Source organism: Tauraco erythrolophus, chromosome 24 (genome assembly GCF_009769465.1).
Source record: "Tauraco erythrolophus isolate bTauEry1 chromosome 24, bTauEry1.pri, whole genome shotgun sequence".
Classification (NCBI taxonomy): Eukaryota; Metazoa; Chordata; class Aves; order Musophagiformes; family Musophagidae; genus Tauraco; species Tauraco erythrolophus.
The window spans coordinates 6,677,881-6,705,173 of NC_141488.1; the positions used below are offsets into that span (position 1 = coordinate 6,677,881).

The following is a 27,293-nucleotide window of genomic DNA, read 5'->3' on the forward strand; positions in this document are numbered from 1 at the left end:
CTGAGGTAGATGAGGGCATAATCCTGCTACCACCAGCCCCCACCCTCCCAGCAGCACCCAGCTGAGCACCGGGCAGCTTCCCAGCTCACGCACATCGCTGTTGCGTTGCCGGGGTCAGTGAAAGAGCAGCTGAGGATTTGGTTCTTCATGCTTTGTGTTCTCTGGGGTTCAAGGACTCAGGACTTAAAAGAGGAAAAATATCACCTCTCCTCTCTCCTTGCAGACCGAGGGCTGTAAAGAGGCTGGGATAAAGGTCAGTGCTCTGGGGAAGTGTGGTGGGAAATCTTCAGTAAGCAGTCTTGAACTTCTTAAGGGTTCGTATGAAAACCTCCTAAAGCAAAGCACACAAAACTCGGTCTACTGGCCCAAAGGATGAAAGGCTGAAACAGCCCTACTGGGGCTTGGAGAGAAAATATGGACATTTGAGCTTCGATGCTTGGAACACAGACCCAACTCCTTCAGCCTGCGGGGCCCTCCCAGCATACACGGTCTTCAGAAAGGAGACCAGCAAGGTGGCTGAAGAACTCCCATCTGGGTCATTTTGGAGATGCCATCACTGGCACACCACGGAGAACAGACAGGGACACAATCTTCCTACGCTGAGAGCCCCCAGAGCCACATGGTCTTTTACCAGGGACTGTTTTTATGTACTAATGCTAAACCAACAGCAGCTGAACATTGCTGAAGAAATAAAGCAGACAAGAACGATTACAATACTCACCCCCTGGCCTGCTTCATTCCGAAATCCCAGCTCCCACCAGCACCAGCAGTGAGACTGACAGGTAGGGACAGCCCTCACCCTTAGCGTGAGGTTCCCACGCACCACCTCAAAAGATGCACCTCTGTTTTGAACTTCCAAAACCTTCTCCTTGACTAGGCTGGAACATGTTGAACATCAGCTCACCGAGAACATGCTGCAGCACCTCAGGGGTCGAGGCTTTATTCAAAGCGCACGTTCCCAGCCTGCCTCCAGCGATGCTTTTCTTTCCAGGGAAACTTTCAGCCCGATTACAAAACAATGATTCAAAAGGAGGCCAGAATAGAGAGCTGAAGGCTTTTCTCTCCCCAGAAACGCCTGTCTGGGGGCTCTCGGGGTGACCCCAAAGCCATACCTTCACACCTGGGCAGCGGGTGGTCCCAGTTCCTGTTGGTGCCATGCTGGCAGGTGAGGACGGGGTGGCCGATCAGCTGGTAGCCAGGCAGGCACTCGAAAGAGATGGACTGGCCAACGTTGTAACCGGCTCCTCTCACAACACCATTTGCAAAAGGCTCGGGGTCAGGGCACTCCTGCAGCTCGTAGGCTGGAAATAAAAAAAAAACCGACAAACATAAAACCCAAGGAGAAATGTTTCAAACTTTGTATTTTCGCACAAAAGCGGGAACAGTACACTCACCATGCTGCTTGGCTTCTTCCTCCTTAATGTGTGCAATTAAGCACGAGTAGCAGCTTTTATTGCTATTTCTGGGGAGTCAGCCCCTTGCCAGTCCTTGGCTGGAGACACATGCTCCACCTTTCCCACTCCTCAGATCTTGCTCCCAGGCAGCGGCCGGAGCACTTGGCTCTCAGCAAAGCCCATCTAATCGTATCCACTACAACATACACAATCTGCCCTTGGCATCCTTTGCCCCATCCTTTTCCCATATGCCAAGGACACAAGGACAGAGAAGACCAAAAGGTTTTGCAAAGACACCCATCGAGGAAGAGCTGTGGATCAAGCAGGGACAAAAGTTCACATTTTCTTTCAACGGGGCAAAGACTCACGTGGGCACAGCCCCAGTTCAGCACCTCCAAAGAGCAGAAAATCCACCAAGAGAAGAAAAACTTCCAGGGCCTCACTTCGCTGGCTTCAGAGACTGCAGCAGCTGCTGCTCAGGAGACACCACGGTCACAACCAGTGAGCTGCCCGAGGACTCAAGCTGGGTAAGCAAGTAGGCACCTCCATTCCCCCATCATCTCCAAAAACTGCACTGAGGGCATCTTTTGATTTTGTAGAACACTGGAACAGGTTGCCCCGAGAGGTGGTGGATGCTCCATCCCTGGAGACGTTCAAGGCCAGGCTGGACGAGGCCCTGAGCAACCTGATCTAGTTGGAGATATCTCTGTTCCTTGCAGGGGGGTTGGACTAGATGACCTTTGAAGGTCCCTTCCAGCCCTAACCATTCTATGATTCTATGATTTTAATGACTTATTTCCCTCCTTTCACTCCAGGCATCCACGCAGCCCTGTCACTGTACCCTTCGGCTATTCACCTGCTTGCCCAGTACCCCACCAGCCTTACCCAGCACACGGCCAGGCTGCACCTACAGACACGTCTGGACTTCAGCTGAGACTCAAAAGCAGCTGCAAAACTCCAGAGCAAACTCATGGGTGCTGAGGACTCTTCTCTTTGCACGTGACAGTCGGCAGAGCCAAGACCTAAGTGAATCTGGCTGGAATTAATTCAAAGGCATTTCGCTGTCACAAAGCACTCCAGGAACATTTGTTATTTGCCGTGGGCATAAGTCTGGGTGAACAGATCCCAGTTACTAGGATTAAGCACGGCCTTCATGTAACACCTTTCCACTCATTTGGATTAAGTCCTCATGGAATTAATTCAACAGAATAGCAACGACCGTGACACCTACTCTCACCGTTAGCACCCGGGGACAGGATTGTCCCACCGCTGCTCGTTCCGTGGCCTCCTTACCTTGGTATTCCAACTTGAAGCCTGGCTTGTTCTGCGAGTGGTCGCTGTGGAAGTACACGGTGGTTTCGTGAGACGTCGACAGGAGGGAGCCCGGGATCTCGGCGCCGCTGAACCGCCCGATGACGTTACTGGTGTCGTACGGCCCGTTGCGGATTTCGACAAAGTCATGGTTTGGCTCAGTGGAGAAGTTCAGGAACTGGACGTGGGCCCCTGGAGAGGAGGAAGGAGCAGTCTGCCTCTGAAGCTGTACCCAAGCCTTACCACATCAGCCCTCCCACCCAGCGATGCCCAGGACAGCCGGGTCAATCAGCAGGAGCACGTTTACAGTGTTGGAGGTAGAGATTCCTGTACCTATATAGGTCCTGCTGGTTTCAGACAAGCCCAGGCTATTAACGCCTGGAATTTCGTGCTGCTGGAGTTCCTGTGCACACCTCTCCCTTGCCTGACACCGGAGAAATGAGGAAGGCAAGGCCAGAGCTACTTGGATCTCCCCTCGCTGAGCCGAGCGCAGCAGCTCAGAGGCAGGACAGACCAAGCCAGGTGGCTCCGTTTCCCCAGCAGCACGAGGAGGAGGAGGAGAAGGGTTAATTCAGGAAACTGGGAGAGTCAGCACTTCTTCCAGGCATGCAATACTTCCACCTCCTGGCTGGTGAAGAGCTGAGCTGGAGGTGGGCAAGTTTCTCTCTTGCTAAGGGCTGGGGAGAGCCTAATTTTGCACGTGCTGATGCCTGCGTGAACCTCTGGCTGAGGTGGGACAAAACCTGACAGGAGCTTTGGTCACTTGTTACGTTTACAAAGGGTGATGCAACCGGTGATGTTTTAAGGCTATTACGAGCACAAGAAGTTGAAGAAGTATGCAAGCACACTAAGGGAGGATGTTACAGCTGACTCGGAGGATGCCCACAAATCCATATCAACCTGTTACACCCCATGGTGACCTGTCACCACCTTTCAAAAAAATATTTATCATTTCATAGCACCACACAAAGAAAGCGTGATCAGGGGGTCAAACAAGAAGAGTTTCTCTAACTCCTCTTGGCAGCAGTGCATCCAGCACTGACCGTGTGCTGACCGAACAGGGATGGTATCTTCCTAACACCTCTTTTGTGATAGCATCACACCAAACCCAGCTGTCTCACCAAACCCCACTGGCAGCAATATCTTCCACGTGCAGTCCAGGTTGCTTGGATAATTTCCCGGGAACCCTGGGCTCAGGAGCACTCCTTCCATCTCTTCTGCTGTTCCTCCACACTGGGCTGTAAAATCAACAGTGTTAATGGTGGGGATCACTTACAGCTCTCTCTGGACGATGGCCATGGCCAGCCAGCTGCAGGGGGAATAAGAAATTAGAAACTAAGACAAGAAAAAGGAAAGCCTGCTATGAAACTAGCACAAAGTTTGCCAGGCACTGCATGGCCACATTACTAATGCATGTGCCTTTCTCCTGCCCTCTGGAGATAAAAGTCTGGGCACAGGGATCCAGTGTCAGCAATCACAGTGGGAGAGACAGATCTGAGCCTCAAGAGGCGAGATGGATGCTCTGTTCTGTCCACAGACACCGTAACGGCGCACATCGTGCGCACAGCACTCGTTTGAATTTTTAACCACCTAACAAAATTACTCTGAAGAAACAGACTGATGCTATTTTGATTCCAGTTACTGCTCCTTCTTTTCCTGGCTACCCGATCTACCCTGACCGCGATACTTGTCCATCTCTGGGCAATTACTGATAAATACAGAACAGTGTTTGCACACCGACTGAAGTAAATTCCCTACCAAGAAGCGATCCACAGATGACAACAGAAAAATATGTTTACAAAAGGCATCACATTAAATTTAAACACAGATAGCATCTTCTCATGCTTATTTGGATGACCTCTACCTTGCTATGGTAATACCACCCAGCTGAACACACCCAGGTGTGCTCCTAACACGTTCTGACAGTGAAGGTACAGATTCTCTTTGTCCAATATCTCACTACATGTGTACTGGCTACTAACAAGGTTTCTCCCAGAAGGTTTCTCTTTCTTTTTCCTCTTAATGGCCCTTTAATAGAACTACTACTAAATTATTTAGAAGTCAAGCTTCTGGATGAAGCAGACCAAAAGAAAATCAGCATACTTCGGCAGGGCAGCAAGCTGTTCTCCAAGCAAAGGAACAACCAAAGGCTGGCTTTGGTGGGCCCAGCAGCCAGTGGTGCCCTTCACAGGGTTTAGAGACATCAGTGCACGATTAGCACATGCCAACGAGCCTCAGGACCATCAGCATGGGGTGCTGCAGCATCGCCATAAGAGACACTGGTCACTGACTGTGACCCACATTTCGCTGCAGAGCTGTGTTGATGCCCCTCTCACGCTGGATGACCTTCTTTGGTCAAGCGTGATGCAAGGTGAGAGATATGGACAGAGAGGTGGATGGGTGTTTGTACCACTGTGCTTGGTCATGAGTGTCCAAACCCAGACATCTGAATTAAATCGCTCCGGTGTTTACACTGCGACAGTGCCCAGTAGGCACAGCCCAACCAGGCAAACCCTACTGAACTGGGTGACCGATGTGCATTAAAAGAAGAAAACTTGAAACCTGTAGTCACTCAGCTACTCATGAGCTAGGTGATAATCCTGGGATCCTCCCCAGGCTGGGATCCCTCAGCTCGAACGCTGAGCTGAAGGGCTTCTGACTTCTTTCAGAGCATCTCCCATGGGTACAGGTCCTTTAGCCCAGCCGTTCTGCTGCAAATGTCTCTGAATTTATTCCTGGCCCGCAGATCATCGGATAAAAGAACTGTTAGCTCTTATAATTACTTTAAAGCAAAATGATGTAAGCTAGAACAGCAGGAGCCTGAAATAACTGTTAACTAAAGCTATTAAATGCATAAATGTCTCTCTCAAAGCTGTAAAATGCGCAATATGAATATTAAACATCTAGATTTGCTAAAAGCAAAATAATGAAAATAATCCAAAAACTCCAGCAAGTTCCCTTCACCTCTGTGCCTCTATGAGGGCTTATTTCTTCCGCGGTGGGAATCGACTGCCTGGTCCTTTTCTCTCGGCAGGGTCAGCCCTGCTCCTCGGAGGGTGCCGCGGGCAAGCGGCGGGCTGGGCTACTGACCGGGCTCTTGCTGGTCACACAGGACCTGCCAGGCACCAAAGTGAGGACAGCAAGGCACCAAGGGGTGCAGTTCAGAGACACTGGGAGAGCAAATGGACCCCAGTAAAAGATGCAGTTTTAGTGATACCAAGATGTATTTCATAAAAATAAACCACAGTCTGCAGATCTTTGCTTAAGATGGGAAAAAATCCCTTCAGCCCATAGAATCAACTCGCTTTCAGTATAAAGTAGTTCCAGGTTTTCCCTTTTGAATCAATTTTTTGTTGAGAGAATGTTTTTGTATTTTACATTTTGTATTAAAGCCACATTTTAAGCGTTCAAAACAAAGCACCCTGGGTGGCCCTGAGGGACTCGTCCGTTGAAATTTCCTCTTGCAATAAATGAAGATTTTTTTTTTTCATGCTCCATCTCACTTCCAGAACAAACCTGCATTTCTCTAACTCAGACTTTTACCTTTTTTTCTAGAAAAGCACCATAAACATCTGTTAGGTATGAAAGAACAAGAGTCCTACCGATGCAAAGCGGAGGTGGGTAATTCCAGCGGCGGACAGTGCCTGGCATGCAGGAAATGTGAGAGTGGCCCTGGAGGGGAGGAAAACCAGACACAGGGTTTGGAGGGTCTCCCTGTATCCCAGACATTTGTTCTCGTTCTTTTTGCTGGAAAATGTTCAGTACCTGAAGCGCGTAGCCCGGTTCACACTGGAAGGAGACGACATCGTTCACCAAGTAGCGCTCGCCGATCTTCAGGCCATTCCCGGGGATGGGGGGCTCCGGGCAGCTGGACAGACCGACGGCTGCGAAGGGAAGAGCAAGGTGAGTGCTCCGGGGAGCAGGGATGGGGTCTGTGCTGAAGGCAGAAGGAATGGAAACGCACATCTTCATTTTATCCATTCCTCCGTTCACCAACCCACTGGGTGGGAAAGTCCCACGGTCTTTGGATTCTCCAACAAGACACCCCCGAGATCACACAGCGTTCCCCTGCGTTACAGGGTATGTCCAGAACCCAGAACTATTCACATCTAGTGCCTTTACTTTGCCTGGAGCACACGTTTAATGCACAAAGTCACTACAAATCATTTTGCGATTCGTGGCTGCAAACGTTTTTGACTGAACCCCAATGACTCGATGGAAGAGCTGCACCTGCAACAGCAAGTCCATCCACAAAGCAAAGACCACCTCATTCTCAACGGTTCACAAACCAAAACACCCAGCACAGACCCATCCCATCCGAGGTCCATATTCGTGTTACACCATGTGCACACATCCCACTTCCACCTGAGCTACATTTACAACTGGGAATATCCTGCTGCAAACCCATTAACCATCCCCGAAGTCGTGGGTTGGGTGATGTGCTCTCCCCTTTACACACATCACCTCCTCTTCCTTCTGCAACACCAAAGGGAGATAAAACAAAGACAGGCATCCACTGGCACCTCACCTCAGCCCCCTGCCAGCACCTCCCTTGCCCTCAGTGCTGGCAGATGCCACCCAAAGACAACCTTCTGCAGCACTGCAAGGGCTGATGCTCTGCTGAAACCCCCAAGTCCACAGGCTGAACCGAAAACAGATGGAAAAAAAAGAAAAGAAATGAGAGAGGAGATGCTGACTCTCCTCCCGACACCTCGAGTCACGCTTCCCAGCAGAAAGCGCGTCCTCCCTCCGCACACGTGGCTGCATGGCTGGACCTTCAGACAGACAAGAGAGAAAACAGCTTCAAATAACTTCCTATTCAGATCAGCGGGCACGGAGTTTCACCCAGTCCTGAATTGTTCTTGGTCTGCTTTGGCTTTCGAGCACGTAGAAGAGTTTTGCTTGAGGAATCCAGCAGGGAGAAAGGGGAGGGAACAGACGCTGGTGTTTTACCTCTTCGCTCAAAACTTCCTTGCAGCACCTCTAGCCAAACACAGACAAACCTGGGGCTCAGAGCTGGGAAATTCCAATTGTACGAGTAAAACAAAAAATATATTATCTCCAGCTGCCCTAAAAATCAACACCTATTAATTTTCTCAGCAAAGAAACCAAGCAAGTCTGATAATCCCAAGCCTCACGAAAAACCTGAACATGATCGTTGCAGTGGGATAATACAATCCTCAACAAACCTAGATATTGAAACAGAAACGGAGAATGAGTCGCAGCAAGAGAACTTCTGTAAGGACATCTATTTCTCCAGCTCGCAGAGAGCAATCTGGGACACACCTTCTCTCCCCAGTCTTCTTGGTTGCCACAATCTTGCTGGATCCATTAACATGCAAGATTTCAATCTGCAAACCTGGTAAAAACCTGGAAAGCTCAGGACTAGCTGGCCCTCTAAAAGCACAGAGTCTCTGCAGTCAAGCAGCTATGCCATTTCTGTGGCTGTTACACAAAATTAAACGCATTTTCAAATCTATTTGCTGCTTTGGAAAAAACAAACAGAACACTGGTTGGCTTCGGAGACAAACACAAGGTTTGTGATCAGAACCAATTGTCAGGCACGGTGTCCAGCAAGAAACAATTACGTTTGCATTGCCCCAAGGAAGACTGTGTGAACAGAGACAGCAGTCCCAGCACATCTCATCAGCTCCCCATGGCTGCTACCAAGGCAGGAACTGAGCCAGACCATCACCAGGCATTAACCAGTCCCCCAAGAGCTGCACATCGACCAGACTGGCTCCTGGCCCTGTCGCACCCGTCTCTCTGCAAACGCAAAGCCTGCTTCCTTCCCCGACTGCCAGCTAAACATCCAGTTTAGTTGTGCTGGATAGATCTGAGAGCTGCCATTCTGCACCCACTTGCTTGGTGGTGCACCATTGTGCACCGCACTGCTGCCGGGCTATACGTGAATAATTCAAGCCCTGGGTGCAGCACCATCCGTGGGACAACAGCCACCATCCCCGTGATCTGCTGCACCTTGGCTGTAGCACAGCTTTCCCAAACGGATGTCTGCTCCGATAGCAGGGATCAAAACACAGACATGGAGGAGAAGGAATTTTTGGCATCCTTACCCAAACCTGACAGCCCTTTCCCAAGAGACTCTTCTCTTTCGTGTCACATCTTCTAGTTGTAGTCAGCTTCTCTTACCAGGGAGGATTTCTTTTTTTTAAATGCTGTCTCTGTATATCATCACATGTACCGATGTTCTCAGGTCTGGATATCCAAGAACTGAATGCAGCTTTGCATTAGACCCCCGAGAAGCAAAGCACTGCCATTCTGCAAGGAGTCTGGCATAATCCATAACGGATGAACTTGCTAAGCCAACACAATAGATGGGGAGAAAGGAGCAGTCTCTGTCTTTGGAGTTTTTCAAGCACAGATGGTGTAAAGACGTGTAAATTATGCGAGTAATCTAGGTTTTATCTCATATCCGACCCTGCTTTCAGCAGGAGGTTCAATGAGATGACCTCTGAGGTCCCTTCCAACTGGAACTATCCTATGAAGGTCCATCCAGCCCTGCATGCTGTTTCCAGCAATGATGGATAATGCGTAGCAAAGACTGCAGAGAGCAGGCAGTCCCTCCCGACCTCTGGCAGCCATCAGTTCAGGCACTTCCCGAGCAAAGATGACAGCACTGTGTTGAACAGGCCAATTCTCCATGAATTTTTAATACTTTGGCCTCCACAACTCCTCCTGTGCTACAACACAGAAACCAAATAGGTGCTACAAAGTGCATCAGCAGCATGATGAGGGTCATCCCATGACCCCACATCTTCTCTGCTGCATCTGTTCTCCATTTAACGCTCACCATCTCTCTGCAACTTGAGCAGGGAACCACACACACCCGGGTCTTCAGGCTCACCGCCCCTTCCCCACTAAGCAGCTTCCACTCCTACAAGGCAACGGCTCCGTAACCATTTCCCCATCGCTCAGAGGAACTGCGAGATCAAGGCTGAATTGCTCTTACTTTTGTATTCCAGGTGAAAGCCAGCAGCAGAGACGCTGATATCCGAATAGAAATGCAGATAGAGCTGGTTTGAAGTGCTGTTCAGCAACGCAGGCACTGTAGTTCCTGGGAAAACAAGAGGTGCACAAAGATACTGAAGAGGATTCTTTTTTCCTCCTCCGTGTCCTCGGAGACTAGCTGCAGAAGAGGCTGAGAACAAAAGTCCTTTAACTTAACAAGCTCTGTTGGTTTTGATCAGGTTCTAATGAGGCCAACTGAGAAATACCCAAGGCCCCTCCACAATGGCCTTTTCAAAGTCTACTGATGAAATTCATCATGTGAAGTTTTACCACTTACAGACCAGACAGACTAAAAGCATGGAGAAGGGAACCAGTGATGAGAAACAGAGTGGGTGGAGCGCAGGTCCCCCCCAAGGGCTGGATTCCTTCTCCTGCCTCATTCCCTGGAAGCTGTTGCAGCAGGTCAAAGCAGTTCTATCTCAAACACCGAGTCTGCTGGTCTTTATGCCTCACCCTTCTCCTTGCCAACCTCAAAAGATGCTGAGCACATCTGCTCATTAAATCAGCACAAATCGGGGCCATCAGTTTGCGAGTGGCTCTGCTGTTTAGAAGCTTCACAATGCTCTTGGGCTGCTCAACACTCCCTGCTCTGCTGAAAGCCACTGCCGAGCAAAAGAAAGGGGGTTTTGTAGCCCTTCATCCATTTTGGTGCAAATCAGCCCCATCAGGGTGACCTGCAGTGGTCTGAGCTGACCCCCCCAACCCAGCAGCACGGGGGGAGCTCCTGCTTCCAGGCTGTGGGAGTGCTCACGGGTTTTTGCAAAAAACCCAAAGCTAACCCCGCTGCTTTTGTGTTCCAGGCTCTCTAGCAACGTTTTCTGCAGGAAGACAGCAGTGAAATTCCCAGTTCAACAAAGCACATGATTCCCTTTGAGCACACGCTTCAATCTATTCCGAGTTTTTGAAGCACTTAAGTCTGTGCTTAATTTTATCTACGTGCTGAAGCCCAGCTGACGTGAACAGAATCGAGCACGTGCTGATGGGCTTCACTGAACGTCATGCTGAACACGTACCAGAGAAACTTCCCAGCATGGTGGCTGTGTTATCTCCTCCATCAAACACTTCCAGGGAATCCCAGTTCTGCTCAGTAACAAAACTGATCACCTGGATCTGAAGAGAAAACAGAAAAAAGTAACGGTGCAACTCTTGCAGTCATGGTAACAAACCAAAATAGTATCAATGGAAGGGCCACTAATGAAGTTAGCAACACACCCTGGGGCTTTTTATCTGCTAATGCACTGGGAGAACTTGAGACCTGTTGCCTTTGACTACAACCACTGGGTTATACAGCTAATTTCCAACAAACTACGCTCCAAACTTCCTTATCAGGGTGTTGCCTTCTGCTGCTACAAAGGGAGGGCTCCTCTAATTTCACAGTTAATTTACAGCAGCTGAGAATCTGAGCATTTTTTTCTGTTTTGAGAAATCCCTGAAGACTTTTGCAACTCTTTCATATGAAAGCAACCAGTAGCAAGCCAAGAGCTAAAATAAAAACAAAGAAACTCGCATTAAACCACAAGGCTTTTTTTTAACCCAATTAAGTTTCTGCGACTGCCTTGTTTCTCAGCTTTTAGTTAAATTACTCAAGTTGCATTTTCAAATTTCCCACCTTTCTCTGCCAGGCTCCACAAGGTTTGGAGGCTCAAGGAAGTCACTCAACTCCATTACTTAGAACTTCAGTGCAATCCTTAAATGAGTAACACTACAAGATCTGATAAATCTGCATTTAGACTGAAAAGCAGCCCTCATACTTAATCAGATCCACGTATAATTGCACGGATTTGTTTTCTTTGATTACCATTAAAACAGATTTTGCCTTTATTCTTAAGCACTGGGAGCTCCAAGTGTTCAGTGCCCCATTCAGAAAAACAAGCTGTGCTGTACATCGAATTTGGTGAACAGCCTGAGCGTGCCAGGCAGCAAAGCTGAGAGAAACCAGCAGTATTTGGAAAAACTTTAATTTATAAGCTCTAGATGGAATTTTCCAACACTGGGTACACCTCAAATTTAACTTCTCGGCCAATGACCTGAATAACAAGGATCCTTAAAGATCCACCACGGCCAGGATTGGGGAGAACACCTGAACTTCAGCAGGTAGATCTCCCCTTGCCTCCAGCCTTCACAAGTGTGCTTACTGCAGAGCCTCAACTCTTTGAGGTCTCTTTGGATGAAGATTTCCTACTAAGTCTAATGCCTCTGATCAGCATCGTCCTGCAGAATTCAACCGAATCACTCCCTGAAGCACAGAGCTCAGCAGGACACACTTGCTGGGCTCAACGGCTTTGAAGAGATGTGAGTGCACTGCAAATCCTGACTGCATGAACACACACGTGTGTGCCTGTGCACACACACGCTCCCTGCCCTCTGCATGTCCCATAAAACCCCCTCCCTGTTTTCCTGCAGAGTTCTTATTCTGTATTTACTCATCCACTTCAACCACCTCGCTTGCCTTTGCCCTGCTAAACATTAAATAAAACACACACTCCTTTTAAACAGAAAAATAATAAAATCAAACCCCATTATTTCTGCCATTTTAATCTTTTTCCTCCTTGATTTATTCTGAATAATAAAGAAGGCTATAAAGTTCCTGCAAAGTTTTTTTTTTTTCCCCAAAAACAAGTGGAGTTCATCTAGCAGAAATCCCAGTGACCCCTGTAGAGCCATTACTGATCACACTGACCACGTCGATACCTTTCAGCTGCATAATTACACCCCTGTTGTGATTCGCATTATTGAAAGAAAACGTGGATTAAGAATGTGCATTTTGTTTGCTCTTACACTTTCTAAATTATTTATTCTACTCCCCCCCTTTACTTAACGGAATAAACATTTTTAAGGTCCTAATTCTCGTCTGACATGTGGATTCACAAGGGATCTGCATCTATTTACTGCCACGTATATAAATTAATTCACTCAGGAAGGTTTGCTCCAGGAATGAATAATTCATGGCAGAAGCACTAGCTCATACACTGATTACATAAAAATCCTGCCAGCGACTCGCCACTATCAAGAAAGCTTTAATTTCACCTCCTCCTCCGATTTACAGTTGTTTAACCTTTAATTGTTGTACAAAACGAGGGTAAACTGATGCTCAAATTAGTTATCTAATAACCAAGAACATCTCATGCACAAAAGTGGGTGACCGGGGAAGTGGAGCTGATGCAAGCGAGACAGGTTACGCAGCACCCGGCTCTGCGGCCATCACCCTGCCTCTGGGCTGCCCCTCGACCGACAGCTCCTGCACAGGGCATCGCGGGGCTGCTTTACTTCCTGGGGGTCAATACCTCTGGCAATGCCTTTCTCCCCCAGAGCAGACTTCCAGTGGAAGTCCCGGTGTTGCAAGATGATGGATTTGGTTTGACGTGAGGGAAGACGTCACCCTGTGACCAGTCTGGAAGCGGAGACCCCAGCATGGGTGCGGGTCCAAATGGGCACCAGAGTAAAAGGGCTCACGCTGAAGGACCACGGTCCAGCCTTCACCAAAACCTTCCTAGACACTGAGCCTACGGCTTGGCAGCGTTAAAGCTCAGCCACAGGATACACGTTTTTTTGCCCGCACGCATTCTGCTGACCCCAAAACATCTATTTCCCTTTGCAAGGGATCACATGCAGCAGGAAGGGAGGAAAAAAGAAAAAAAACACAAAACCAAATCAACCAACAAACCTTTAAAACACTTTGGCGTTATGTTTTCCAAAGAGGTGAGAAGCAAACACTCATGAATACAGACACAATTTTAACAGCCCCCTGCAATATCTGCTTTCCTCTACGCTTTGCAGACACGTGCAACAGCAGCTCCGCGGGCTGAGACGCGCGGCGAGGGTTTGCGTTCGGAAGGCGGCGGTGCAGAACACAGACATCTATTTACAGCGCTTTAAAAATTAAGGGAATTATCACCTCCTGGTCCCAGGAGTCCCCAGCAACTTGCAAACTGCCTCGACTGTTCAGACGTTTGGCTGAGCTAAACGGATCCTCCTGTCATTTGGGGGTTTTGAAAACGGCTAAAATTTCGGATGAACGGGAAAGTATCGACAGTGAGCTCTGAGGCTTTTGAAAATACTATTTTAAATGGCTTCAAAAACAAAGAGGAGAGCAGAATTTGCTGGACTGGACACAGCAAAAGCCTGGCAGAGGGCTCAGAGTGTTTCTCCAGGCTTGTGCTATGTTGCTGTGAAGCCTCCAGTGCTGCTCTCACCAGCTCTGACCATCCCAGACCCAGGTTTAATTTTGGGTTCTGAGTTATGATGGTGGCACCAGGTAAGAAGCCCCATCTGGGAGAGCAGAACCACAACCCAACAAGGCAGAGCTGATGCTTCAATAAAACTGCTGAGAGAAGCACAACTGCTGTGTGCCAACAGCTGCGAGTGGTGCAGAGAGGGAGGAACCCACCTACAAATCCATTAGCAAACACATGACAGAGAAATAAAAGCACTTAATGAACAAACCCCTCGCAGACAATGTGGCGTAAAGGAGGATGAAACCCTCTGCCAATGAGGCCTGTGGAAGGAATGAACCTGTTAAAGAATCCATTTCAATCCATCACATCCAAGATTGTGATCTGGTCTAGGTGGTCCTGCTCCGGCAGGGGGATTGGACTAGATGATCCTTTGAGGTCCCTTCCAATCCCTGACATTCTGTGATTTCCTGTGTGCCACCTAACGTCAGCGTAACGCACGGTGAGATGCTTCCCGCGAGGGCAAGGCACCTACGTGCTGAATGGGAACTATCTAAGGTTTGGTCTCTGATGTTGGGCTTAATTCTCAACATCCTCTAGCTTGCAGGACAATTTCTGCAGAGGAACGATAAGGACCACAAAAAGACCTGAAGAGAGAGCTCATTTACCTGGAGACAATGCAGAGCAAAGCTGTAATTGTATAATCACACTGCTGCAACTCTGCTGGCACAACAAATCCACGCAGGCACCCCGAGCAAGCAACTCCTCCTTGGTGTAGCTTACACAGCTTTCAACATTGCATAATTAAAGCAGTATAAAGATATATGCCCAAAATACCACAATTATTTTGTTACACCAGAAGAGCCACGTGGCTCCAGTTGACTTCCCACGGAGAGTGCCTCCAGGAGACAAAAATCCATTGAAATATTACCCACTTTTGGCAGCCAGTGCAAAAGGATGTCTGATTTCAGAGAATTACACATTCAACTGGTCTCTTCCCTGCGAGGAGCAGCAACGCCATAACACGCCGCCTCTCCCAGTGCCCCAGCACTGCGTCCTCCTCCCCAGCTGACGTGGCAGCTGCTGACCCTGTACCTGTATCCCTGCTCCTTCGGGGACCGTTATCTTCCAGACGCAGTTGAGGCTGTTCAGGTAGGGCTCAGGGAAGCCAGGGGACAGGATGGTACCTTTGCGTTCCGTCAAATTGCCACCACACGGCACTGCAATAAGCAAAGTAATGCTTGAGCACGGAAGGCCATAGCATTATACTAAAACATTCTCTTTAAAACACCTGCCTATGGACAAAAAAAAAAAGAAGAAAAAATAATTGGCTTATGATTTAAGGATAAGATTTGTATGAATAATCTTCTTTTCAGTAATTCTCTCATATAACTTCTAACACAAGCAGTGCATGGCCCTCAGGTGCGGGGAACACCAGGGACATCAGCCCAGAGACTGGTTCTTCAGGAACTGCTCTCCTTCAGAGAAGGCAAAAGTAGTTTTCAGACAGATCTGATTTATTCCAGATGCTGTCCCAGATCCCACAACTGAGCACTGGCCCAAAAGGTCCCTCCCCTGACATTTGGGGTGAACTGCCCTTGTTCATAGGCAGGTCTGGCTTTTCCACGTAAGAGTTATGAAGTAAATTGAAGGGTTTTTTGTTTCATTGGTGTTTTGCTTTTTTGTTGTTGGGTTGTTTTTTTTTTTTTTTAACCATCCCAAAGGATGAAGTTTACTTTTCCAGCACAAATTACTTCACTCTTCTGTCTCTTCTTCCCCTAAACCCAAAGACACCTACCCACACAAGTGGGTACCGAGACGTTCCACTGGGCCAGTGCCCCGGGCATGGCGAGGCACTCGATGCTCCGCGAGCCCTGCAGCGCGTAGCCGGCGCCGCACTCGAACCGCACCACCGCTCCCACCGCGAAGTCGCTGCCCAGCCGCCGGCCGTGGCGCGGCTCCGGCACCGAGCTGCACTGCGTGGCGCTGGTCCGAGGAACCGCTTGCGTGGCAGACGGGAGGAACCAACAGGCGAGCGTGCAAATGTAAAGAAAAAAAGGAATAAAACACGGTTAGAGCGAACATTCTGAAACAGGAAGCACCAAATTAAAGATAGGTTTAAAACAACAAGAACCTGATTATACCTAAACCCCAGCGAGTCGCTGAATCCTAACGTGACCATTGAGAAGAAAAAGAAGTAACATTTCACTCAAACTTCCGTCAATTCAAGAGTTCCTTGAATAATTAACAGCAGCTAGGATGCTACAGAGCCATGCATGCTTTCTAAGATGAGACTGTTTGCCTTCAGAAAACTTATCAGTGCATCAGAAAGGTCATTTCTAAGCAGGGAAACCAAGGCTTTCAGCAATGACTCTCCAAGGAGTCCGTTTGCCACGTAGTGCTAGACCCTCAGTAGAAAACTCTAAGTTTCTCAGCTCACTTGGCCTCATTACTATAAAGGACAGCAATTTTAAGCAACCTTCATGATGGGAAGGGTGAGAGAAAGAAAAGGGGAATTTAAGTTGTGATGCTGCATTCCTGTTCGCTACTGGAAACACCAAAGAAAGAAACGGAGAGTCTGACAGGTAAACGAGGGGAAAAATGAGTCAAAGAAACCTCTGTTGCTGAGGAAGAAATCAATTTGTATTTTTCCCTGAGATGCTTTACAATTTATTAGTGTTTAATGCCTGAGCTGCTGGGAGGGGGGGAAAATGTGAAGATGATGAGCACATTAGCTATGTTGTTTGATTTTAATTTGATTCAGAGAGATGAACGTCAAACCCATTATCACAGGCATCACACAAGATGATCAGCAAGAAGCTGAAGTGTGTCAGTGGTCCGGGGAGGGGAACGGAGAGGCACGAAGAAGCCAGCTATGATGATGTACTACTTTGGGCAGATCCAAGATAGCTAAACTACTTATGGGTCTGTACCCCTGCTCAGATAACCCCAGCTCAGCCATTTGTGATCAAAGAACGTGCTTGGCCTCTCTCCAAGCCACGGAAAGAATGGTGCCCACGTGCCTGACCCTGCAGCTCTGCTCTCCACCTCCAGCTGCTTTAGGCTTTTGACTACTCCACCTTGAGAGAACTTGCCCTAAGCGTGCATCACTGGATGGGGGACGCTTTGGGAGAGAGAACTCCTCATTTGTGTAAAAACAAGAGTAAACACCATCAGATCCTGGCCAGGCAGATCAAAACCAAGGACAACTTGCTCTCTTACTCTTGCTTTCCATGCAGTAAGCGCTGAAGAGTGTGCAGCTCTGAATTAGCATGCAGGAGGGAGGAGGTCATCTGAACTGATTTCATCAAAACCTCTGCTTTCCTCAAGTCTTTAACGATTACTATGAGAACTACAGTTGTTTTACAATAATTAGGCAGAAATTCAAGAGAACAGATCTCTGGATACTCTAAAATCCAAACCATGCTTCACTTCGCCCCTGGAGAAGGCTCCGGCTGCCCCGGCCGCCTGTCCCCACTTCACAGTGATGGGCGCGTAAACGCTTGGCTGAACCACGGATAACCCCACGGAGCGCGGGGGTGAGCAAGCCCTTCTGTTTTCCCACTACTCTGTGCATCACTTTCCATTTCCTGCTTCAAAATCTCTAAGTGGGACTCGCCCAACGCGACGCAAGCTGTTACTGAAGGGATCAAGGGGCACAAGTTTGACAGCAGGAGACGCACGCGGAGAGGAAGGGCTTCACGGAGCTGCCAGACGAGCGTTCAGCTGCTTACACCAAGGAAGGTGCTAAAACGCCAGCGGGAAAAATTGCTCGGGTATAAATCTCAAGAACTCACTGTGTAGTCGGGGCATGATTCAATGAGATACTTCCGAGACTTATCCTGGGACGTGCGAGGGTTGAGGCTGAGTGAAAACGGAAGGTCTGGATACGAAGTACCCACAGGAGCCCAAGAGCCCTGCCAGTCCACTGCTACCAAAATCCTAATCTGTGATATCTCCTGTTCAGACAAAGTGTGTAGTGACCCGCGGATGCCAAAAGCAGTTCAGGACACTTTGAGACATCGCTGTGTTTTTGACCGTTATCTTGGGAGCAACTTGAGGACATGTCCGGAACACAACTGTACTCACCTTGGTAGACAAAATGAAAACCTTTGGCTGTAGACTGACCCTTGGAATTAAATTTGATGAGAACCTGGTTGGTGGTAGCCAATGGTAACGATTCACCTGGATGAGGAGAAAGAGAGAAACAGGAGACACCAAGATTACAGTATTAGCTACACGAAGGGGTGGCACAGCCCGAGGTGGTAACTGGGAGGCTCTGTTTTTAGCTTGCTTTTCCCCAGCAGCAAGAGGGACACGTTCCCCACCTGTATGAGAGCCCGAGAGGGAGCTGAGGAGCCGCGAGTGCTGGTTGGGACCATCGTGGACTTCGACAACGTCGTTGAGCGCGGTCTGGAAGAAGGCGAACTGCCCGAAGACCACTGCGAAGAGAGACAGCACTGGTCAGGGCGGGGAACTCCCATCCCACACATCCAGGGCCTGGAGCCCAGGCATTCCAGTTCCTTTTATCTCAGGAGCTTGGCAAAGATAAAAAGGGCCTGACTGACAGCCCTGGAAGATGGGAGCCCTTTATTTATCCACAAAGTAGGCATAACAGAAGCAGCAACCAGCCTCCCCCGTGTTCACTTGCCAGTGAGCTTTAACACTGATTCATAGGCCAAAAGGGATTCTTATGAATCATCCCATCCGCCTGCCTACGCAACACAAGGTATATAATTTCATCAACTGATAATTATTATTTATTATTTGCATGGAACCTCTGTCATGACGCGGGCTCCCGTTGGGTTTGGCACTGTACAAAACCTGAACAAAGTAACAATCCCTGTCCTGAAGAACTTAATTTCTAGACTGAATCGACCACTGCTGGGGAGAGAGGACACTCATGGTTTGATTAACAGTCAGTCCTAAGCCTCTCTACAGAGACTGCTAACGAGGGAGCCGTGCGGTGCTCCGGGTCTTACTGCACACATTGCAAATGCACCGAGGAGCAGGCAGAGCTTACAAAAGGGAGAAAATAATAATGAGAGGATCAGAGCATTTTTTTAGCCAGGGCAAAGAGACTTTAGTTACTTATCTTTATTTTCCAGAATATAACAACAGGTTTTTTCCTCCCAGATCTGCACTTAGGAGATTTTTTTCCTCCCCTTTGTTTCTTCTCCTAGCTTTGCATTTTCAAGTCGTAAGTGCCCAGTTGCAGATTCAAGGGCTGAGAGGTCTCTTGCTGTGAAATTCATCACCCACCAAGCTACGACATTTGTTTCCTTCACATTCAGGTTTCCAGCACAGCTTTGATGCTGGGCACACTGAAAAAGTGACGACAGCACACCCTGATGCCTGCTGTACGCAGAACCTGAGACATGAAGGAGATGGGGAAAGTGTAACGTTCACTGCTAATGGTTTTCCTGCTTGTTTTTAATGAAGCTATTGAAAGGCAGCAGGTGGAGAAGAGAAACTAATTTAGCTGTCATCCGACCGTGGGCAAGAGTCAGACTTGCAGATCAAGGGTGCCCAGCTCTCTAGTTACCGTGCTTCTTAAGACAGGATCAAGATCAGCTGGGGTAAACCAGGTTAAGAGGCGTAAGAGCAGCGCAGTGGTTTGTTGGTCAGACCCTGGCACTGAGCTGTACCCACAGGCACGAGGACAATTTGAGTGAAAGGAGTTTATAGACGTGGTATCTGAACGTGGTACCTATTTCTCACCTCACTATCTCAAAGGGAATCACCACAACTGAAAAGACCACGGGGACCGACCGGATCGATACACCGCACCGAGAACAGAATCACACAGCAGAATTCAGAGACCTTCGCCTGCCAGCGCAAGTGCTCTTTAAGAGCTTTACATCCCCTTCAAACAAGAAAATATTTAACCAGTACTAACATCCAGCCTGTCATCTCACAGGTTTCTAGAACATTGATCATTCTTATATTCAAGCTCTGACCAAATTTAACCAGCATTGGGGTCTACCAAAAGAACGCCGGTCTGTTTAAATGGATCTGGTGTGCATTTGGATCTAGTTTCAAAATTTAATTTACACGTTATTTAAAACAAAAATTAGTCGTAAGCACCGTAGCTGCACATCCCCAAAACTATACATTTCTGTGCAGACAGATTATTTGGTGCCACAGTCAGCATGTGTTTATGGTACTCAGAGGTCCTCCACGGCTGCTGCTAGCATTGATCACCACGAATTATTTTTTGCTGATTTCTCAACTCTGCATGACTAGATGGAGTGCACAAACTGGAAGGGGAATCACAAGATGGTGGGTTTTGTTAGGTTTGTCTTCTTTTGTCCCCTCATTTTTAGATAGGTTTCAAAATTCAGAAAATTCTCATCGTCCTTACTGACTACGACAAAGTATAACTACCACCCAACAGTGCCACTTACTATTTTCCAGTCTCCCTTACCTCCATACGCTTATTCTATCACATGGTTCAAACAAAACACGACCCAAACAAGACTGTTGCACAGACAGTGGGACAGATTTTAAAAAATGACCCAAAGCCAATACCGTAGTCCTTCGGCACGACGATGAAGTACAGGCAGACCTGCCCGCTGGTGTAGTTCTGGGGATAATTCGGAGAGAGGACTACGCCGTCGGAGCCCGTGTACTGACCGCCGCAGGGTGCTGGAGGAGAAAGGCAAGAGGAGATGACGGAACGTTCCTGCCTTCAAACAGCCCTTCTGCTGCTGCCGTGAGATCCCCCCGCCACGATCGATTCCTCGCTCCAGGCACCGCGGCTCTCGCTGCAAGTTCTTATTAAGAAAAATAAGGCTTCTCCTAACCCGAGTTCATGCCTGCTTCACATTTAATTATCAAGACCATGGCAAGGCTATGGGATGGCGTGTACGGTGTTGTAACCCACCGTGTGAGTTGCACTGCTCTGCACCCGGCTGTGGAGCTCAGGACCCGACAGAAGGAGCTCCGGCTCTGCGCTTCCTCCTCGGCAGGAGCCCGGCTCCAGCGGGAACAGCCTCCTCCCCACCAGGGATTTCGTTCCCCCAGTCACCACGGACTGACAGCTATCTCTGGACACACTCCCCAGATTAAGGAGGTCCAACTGCAAACTCATCATTTAAACCATTTTCTCGTTAAGCCAGAAAATAAACCAAAAACCCCACAGAACTCCTACGAAAAAACTGTGTTCTGTCAATAAACTCTGACCTGCCCAGGAAAGCACACGCTTAAGAGCTTTATTAGCAGGGATCAGGTTAAGCAAATATTCCCAAATCTCACCTTTCACTAAGGACACAGGATTTGTTGTGCAAATTTGTGTTCTGTCCCGTTTTCTGTCTCTCTCAAAAAAAGGTCCAAAAAAATCTCATTTAAGTCAGCTCTTCCTGACTTCACGGTGTTAAAAAAAAAAATAATTATGAAAAGCTGATAAAAAACAACTCTGATCCCTGCAAGCAGCTCTGTGCATCAAACTTCTGGCGTTAGGATGAACACATCGCTCTCTACTCACCTTTTCCCCCTGGGCCTTACCTGTACAGGTCGGTCGGGGTTTGTTCCACGTGGGTTTTCCATCCGCCCCCATCACACACGTCAGCGTGGAGACCCCTTCGATGTCATACCCTCCGTCGCAGTAGTAGGTAATCGTCGACCCCAGCTTCAGGTCTGTGCCCACTCGTGTGCCATTCTTAACGGAGCCCGGATCGAAGCACGACTCCCGGGGGTTTTCTGCAGGAGAGAAGTGCCCAGGCTGGTCTCATACAGCTGCTCTAACGTTTTGGCCACGGCCTGTTTTGTGGCTTTTCTCATCTGGTAATCTCACCTTAACATACTGGGAAGACTGCTACTGTTTGCAGAGTTTAGACTGCAAGCATTGTCTCATGCTGCTGAATCTGGGGAATGATACAGGTCAGATTCTGGTCCAGACCGTTCTCTGATGCTCAGCTCCAGCACAAGCATACTGGAAGAAGGCAGGCTTTGGCTCACACATATTTACTGGCACCCAAAATCCAATCAACGAGGCAAAGCTCTGATTTAACTATTGACACTCACTCTCCTTTCCTGCACAGGCTGCAAGGAACTTTGCAAACCAGGGCATAAAACCACAGATTGAACACGCAACATGTTTCAGATGTGCTACATCTGTTCACATTCTCTCCTTGGCACCCATCACTCCCGCACCGAGGAGCTGTCTGCTCTCACCATGGCAATCCGTTGTGCCATGTGCTGGCTGGTTGACTCTCCAGATGTGCAGCATGGCTGCAATTATGGCAAAATGATTACAAGCAGTTAGACAAAATGAAGACATTTTTCTCTGTTCACTATGCCCTGCAGAGTTAAAAACCCCATTTACATATGAAAATTCCAGTAAAGACTACAGAGCTGTCAGGACTTGGATATTTCTTTCCTTTCTTCTTCTGAGGGCTTTTTTCTTTTCCCTTTTTTTTTTTCCTGCATGAAATATAATTAGAGGCTTTGATTAATCCTGCTCTTTTGTCATTTGGAAATTGCTCATTAAAGATGAGGGCTTTTCTGAGAGCAGTGGGTCTGTGAACAATTATAATGTGTTTAAGCATTAAATCATGGGCTTTTAGTATTTGGGGAAAGGGTGGAGGGACAAGTGTAGAGTCCCCAGATTTTGCTTCTGTTTCCTTGTTTGCAGTGAAAAATAGGATTAGCTCTATGGTTTCCTTCACACAACATCTGTACTGTTAGCTAGTGACGCAGGTAAAAGGGGCACAAAGGATGTGAAATGTTTCCACCAGGAACAGCTGCAGTGAACTGCAGAAGTGAGGCCACTGTTTTTTCCTAGAACACCAGTTCCCTATTTTGGGAACCGTGGAGTGGTCAAACCTCAATGCTCCTCACAGACCATCACACACTTGTATCATCAGACTAAGTCGTGAAGTCCTGGGTTCTCCTCTGTCAGTGGTGTTTTGCTACACGAGCTTTGGACAAGCCACTTTTCCTTTGAGCGACCCTGTTCCCCAGCCAAGTCACAAGATGTTCCCCGTTTATCTGATCCTGGGATGGTGTGCCTAAAACCATAATGACTGCAGCACTCAAAAGAGAGCTTTGATACTCAGAACATGATGGAGAAGATTGGGGTTCTAAGACAAACAAGTCAACAAATATCTCATTATTTATTTCATCCCATTATTTCCACGTGTGATCTGACGGTAGGTCCTGCCGAGACACCAGATAAACACAATTCAGAAATCTCCATTATAATGAGTAAGATCAGGACCAAAAAGCTTGTTTCAGTCACGGCACTGGAAAGCAAAGCCCTTGGCTCTCTGGTCAGCTCAGATGAACACATTGCCTCCTCATTCATCCTTATGCTGTGAGACACCCACCGTAGCCACGAGCCTTTGCCGTTACGGCGAGGCGGTGGAATATCCCTGCGTGGACCAGTCATCACAGCCCATGGAGGTGACAGATGGCTCTGGGCATCACCCAGGGCACTGAAGATGAGCAGTGCAGCTGCACGGCCCCAGAGCACACGATGGCACACAAGCCATTTGCAAGTGTAAACACTTCATCTACTTTTTCAAAATATTTTTTCGCTTCTCAAGCTGTTATTTCTCCCCATCGCTACTACGCACTTTTAGACCTTTCCACACAAAAGCTGCGCCCAGCGGCTTCCTTCTGACCACTTGATGCCTCTCGTTATTCCGAGCAGCCTCACTGCCTTTCATCTAAGGAGCTGATGTGGCTCCAGCCCGTCAGTCAGCCTCCCACCCCGCTGCCAGACGCCTTCGCCGTGTGCTTGATCTCAGCCGCTGCTCTTCCTTTGAAAAATCCTGACACTGAGTGCTCCAGTCACACCGTCGACTGCTGAAAAAAGGGGCAGTGGCTGACAGCTGAGCAACAGCCCCACTGCTTTTGTTGCGTTTTCCTCATTCTTGACTGTTTTTCTGTTCCCTGGAGGGTCTGTGCCTTCAGGGACACCACTCACCGCAGAGGACGATGCATCCTGACACACTCGTCCTACGCGTGTCTCCAGCTGAACACACTCCTCTGCAGATGAGCTGCCCCGATGATCCTCAGCAGTGGGCTACAAAGGGAGGCAGCAGCTCAACTTTAAGGAAGTATTTGGTTGCGTGGTGACAGCAAAAGACTCACAGAGGGATGTGGGAAAGCCACAGCTTTCCCAGCCTTTGATTTATTAGGCTATGAAGTGAGTACAGCATCCCTTGCCCATTTAGAATTAATGTTTTCTTTTCACTCAAACACTTCTGAAATCCAGGACTTTACTCTGATGTCCCAATTAACATGGATTCAGGCTGCCAAATGTTTAGAAGAGTCAAGACAAAAATGCCATGAGAACTGGCTCATTAGTCCACAGAAAGCAGAACTTTGTGTTTCCCCTCTCCTTTCCCAAGGAAAACTCAAAGGCTGCATGAGCTCCTGGACCAGGAGGTCGGGCTTTCATCTGCATGTTCAAGTACAGCTTCACCGGAGAGCGGCTGCCCAAGGGCAGAACTCCAGATCCATGAACACGTGAAATTGTCCAGAAGACAGGTTTTTTTTCACAACAATCATCACTTACTGCAGATAGGAGAAGTTCTATTGGGATTTTGAAGGCTGGTCCAGCCCGGGCACCCCGAGCTGCTCGGCCAGAGCCCAGCATCCCTGCTCATCCCAGCCAAAGGGACTGCCTTTTCCAAAGCACAGATTGGTTTTCCAAATGCAGGATGTTTTAGGGTCAAGCATCACCTCCTGTTTCTGACTGTTCTAGCAGCAAACAGTACTGGATGTTTTTAAACAGTTTGCTTCACAATGGATTTTATAGAACAGTCTTTCTGCGGGGAATTGCTGCCTTAAATAACCCATAAGTAATGCTGAATGTATGTTTATAAGCTCAGGATGGGCAAAATACTTCTAGTGAAATAATAACAGATTTGCAATAAGGCTTTGGGGTTGGGTTTTTTTCCCATTCCTTTGGAAGGGTGAAAAGTAATCAGTTTTGCTTCATTTGTTTTCAATTTCACACCTCTGCACTCCTGGCCCACAACAGAAACAGGAAGCACAAAAAAGCGTGAGAAAACCACCGGCACTGGAGCATCCGACCTGGAAACTCCATCCTACCCTCCGCCCCAGGCACGAGGAGCCAAAGCTGAACGTGCACCTTCGGTCCCGTTTGGGTGGAGGCAGCCACTGACGGAGCGTGACACCTGCTGCTGTGCCAACAGGTCCCCAACACTCACAAAATATAGAGGCGGGGGGAATAATTTGGGAAAAGCTCTCCAAACGACTAGCCTGCCCTTTATGTTACTAACAAAGCGTGGTCTCGATTTAAAAACACGAGTCTATGAATACACAGAATGTCTCAAAATGTGGTCTCCGAGATGCGGCAGTGCAAACTGATTATTGGAATTCAGTTGATTTCCCAATGAGAAAAGATAATCTTCACTTTAGAGATTCATCCCCGGCCAAATTTAAGAGAGTTTCTGGCAGCGGTTTCTGGCGGTGGCAGTTTAATGGAAGCCCTTCATAGCAAAGCGTCTTTTAAATTGACTGGAAACAGTTTTTGAAACTTATCCAGTGCTGCTGAGTAAGCAGAAATCTCCCAAGTATCACCAAGACACACGAGTATCATCTTGGTTCAAAAGTTAATACATGTAGAGATATTGAGTTAAAAACTGTAGTTTTCTGTAGCTGAAACAATTAAAAAATTCCTAAGCAACAACTGGACCAGGAGGTAAATTCTAGGTATGTTGCAGAGCATCTCTTTCCTGTCTTTAAGCTTTTGTTTTGCAATGGTCCATCCTATTTTGTATTCAAGAACTTGACCCTTTTGCTCTGTTAGACTAATACTTGTTGGGCTCAAGTGGACCTGCTCCAAACACAGCCCGCTGCTTCCACAGAAACGCCAACGTTAACTGAGCTGGTGTTGCAAGCAAGCACTTGGTAAGAGTTGTGATAACTCCAACACGCTTCAACGGGATGCCTGAGCAGAGCACGTCTTCCTATTCAGGAACCAGCCTGAACCCCAAAATCTACTCCCTACTAAGTCACCCCAAGAATAAATTCCTCCCCAGCTGAAATCCCCAACTATTGGAGTTAAGTTTCACCTGACCCTGTGAATCAATCCGAGGCTTTATGCAGGCAGCAAACCAAACCCCTGTAAATTTAAGCCTGTGTGGGGAACACACACTCCCAGTTTCTTTGCTGGTAACCTTAGCTTGATTTTTCATTCTGCTGCACAGCTGACAGTGCAGCACGGGTGCAAAGCCAAAGATAAGAGTTCATCTACCAGAAACCCTGCTGCTGTACTGCATCCGTGTAGCTACGCTGGGAAATTGCCCGAAGATGTGCCCTCCAACACCTTCCCGTGGCATTGCCGCCTTCCCCCTTCACTCCTGCTGTCATGCTCTATGCAAAAACTGGCCTAATAAAAGCCAAATTCATTCTTCTCTGTTTTCTCCATTCCTCCTGGCCCCAGAGGACAACTTTCTCTTGAAGAGCCATTGCCCCCGAAACAATTTCAAATGAAGTGCTGAGGCTGTTTGAAATTCACCCAACACACCGTAGCTGCAGGCTCGTGATGCAGTCCCAGTCCCAGAGAAGATCCAGGGTTTCAAGGAGGGACTGACAGATGGCTGCTTTGGGTTTTTCTTCCCCAAAAAGAAGAGGCTGCCCAGGGAGGTGGTTGAGTCCCCATCCCTGGATGTGTTTAAGAATAGGGTGGATGATCTACTTGGGGATATGGTTTAAGGGGGATTAGGGATGGTTGGACTCGATGATCTCTAAGGTCTTTTCCAACCTAGAAATCTACGAAATCTATGAAATCTATGAAACATTACCAAAAGAGGACTACAAAGCCCCTGGTAATTAACAGTATTTCGCACATAGCTGACATAGGCGATGGATGGTGCTCAGGGAGTTGGGGCAGAAGCCCCCATGGGCTGCAGCACTGACCAAACACGACAAGGTGGGGGAGAGATGACAATGGTGCCTTTGAACTGTACTTGGGATCCCACCTCGGCCAGGAGCCGAGCTCGGGATCTGATTTTCTTTCACGCACGCTTCCTCCTGCCTTTCTTTTCTTCTTCCTTCGATTCCCCAAAGTTCTATTTTCTGCTGCTTCTCAGACTTGAATCTCAGGTTCCTTTTAAAGCATGGGGAAATTAATGAGTAAACTGAAAGCCTCATTCTTTTCTCCCAGCAGTTTGGCTTTGTGGGAAGTACGTAGGCGCGATTAACACCGTAGGAGTGTTTAGGAGAAAAACGTATCACACAACCACCCTAATTTAATGAGATTTCATTAGTTAACTACTTTCTGGCTGCCCAAAAAGAGGAAAAGAAGAAAACCCAGGACTCGGTTTTCAGTAAAATTAATTCTAATGAGAGCAGAAAACATTTAATCTCTTGAATCTTAAGCAGCACTGTCTTTTGTCTTATTATTTCA

The 27,293-nt window shown here is 48.0% G+C and overlaps 1 protein-coding gene across 1 annotated transcript in view; it reads right to left on the bottom strand.

Annotated features, from left to right (window-relative positions):
* Positions 1-27,293, bottom strand: part of CSMD2 (CUB and Sushi multiple domains 2) — a 287,646-nt gene that overhangs the window by 50,091 nt on the left and 210,262 nt on the right. Inside the window, exons 30-42 of the mRNA XM_086626228.1 lie at positions 21,413-21,607; positions 20,438-20,554; positions 18,235-18,348; positions 17,996-18,091; positions 15,705-15,908; positions 15,002-15,126; positions 10,748-10,844; positions 9,676-9,780; positions 6,471-6,589; positions 6,308-6,377; positions 3,827-3,943; positions 2,688-2,897; positions 1,113-1,301 (exon numbers count right to left, since the gene is read on the bottom strand). Coding sequence (XP_086482354.1) covers positions 1,113-1,301; positions 2,688-2,897; positions 3,827-3,943; positions 6,308-6,377; positions 6,471-6,589; positions 9,676-9,780; positions 10,748-10,844; positions 15,002-15,126; positions 15,705-15,908; positions 17,996-18,091; positions 18,235-18,348; positions 20,438-20,554; positions 21,413-21,607 — 1,758 coding nt within the window. The remainder of the gene's footprint in view (positions 1-1,112; positions 1,302-2,687; positions 2,898-3,826; positions 3,944-6,307; positions 6,378-6,470; positions 6,590-9,675; positions 9,781-10,747; positions 10,845-15,001; positions 15,127-15,704; positions 15,909-17,995; positions 18,092-18,234; positions 18,349-20,437; positions 20,555-21,412; positions 21,608-27,293) is intronic.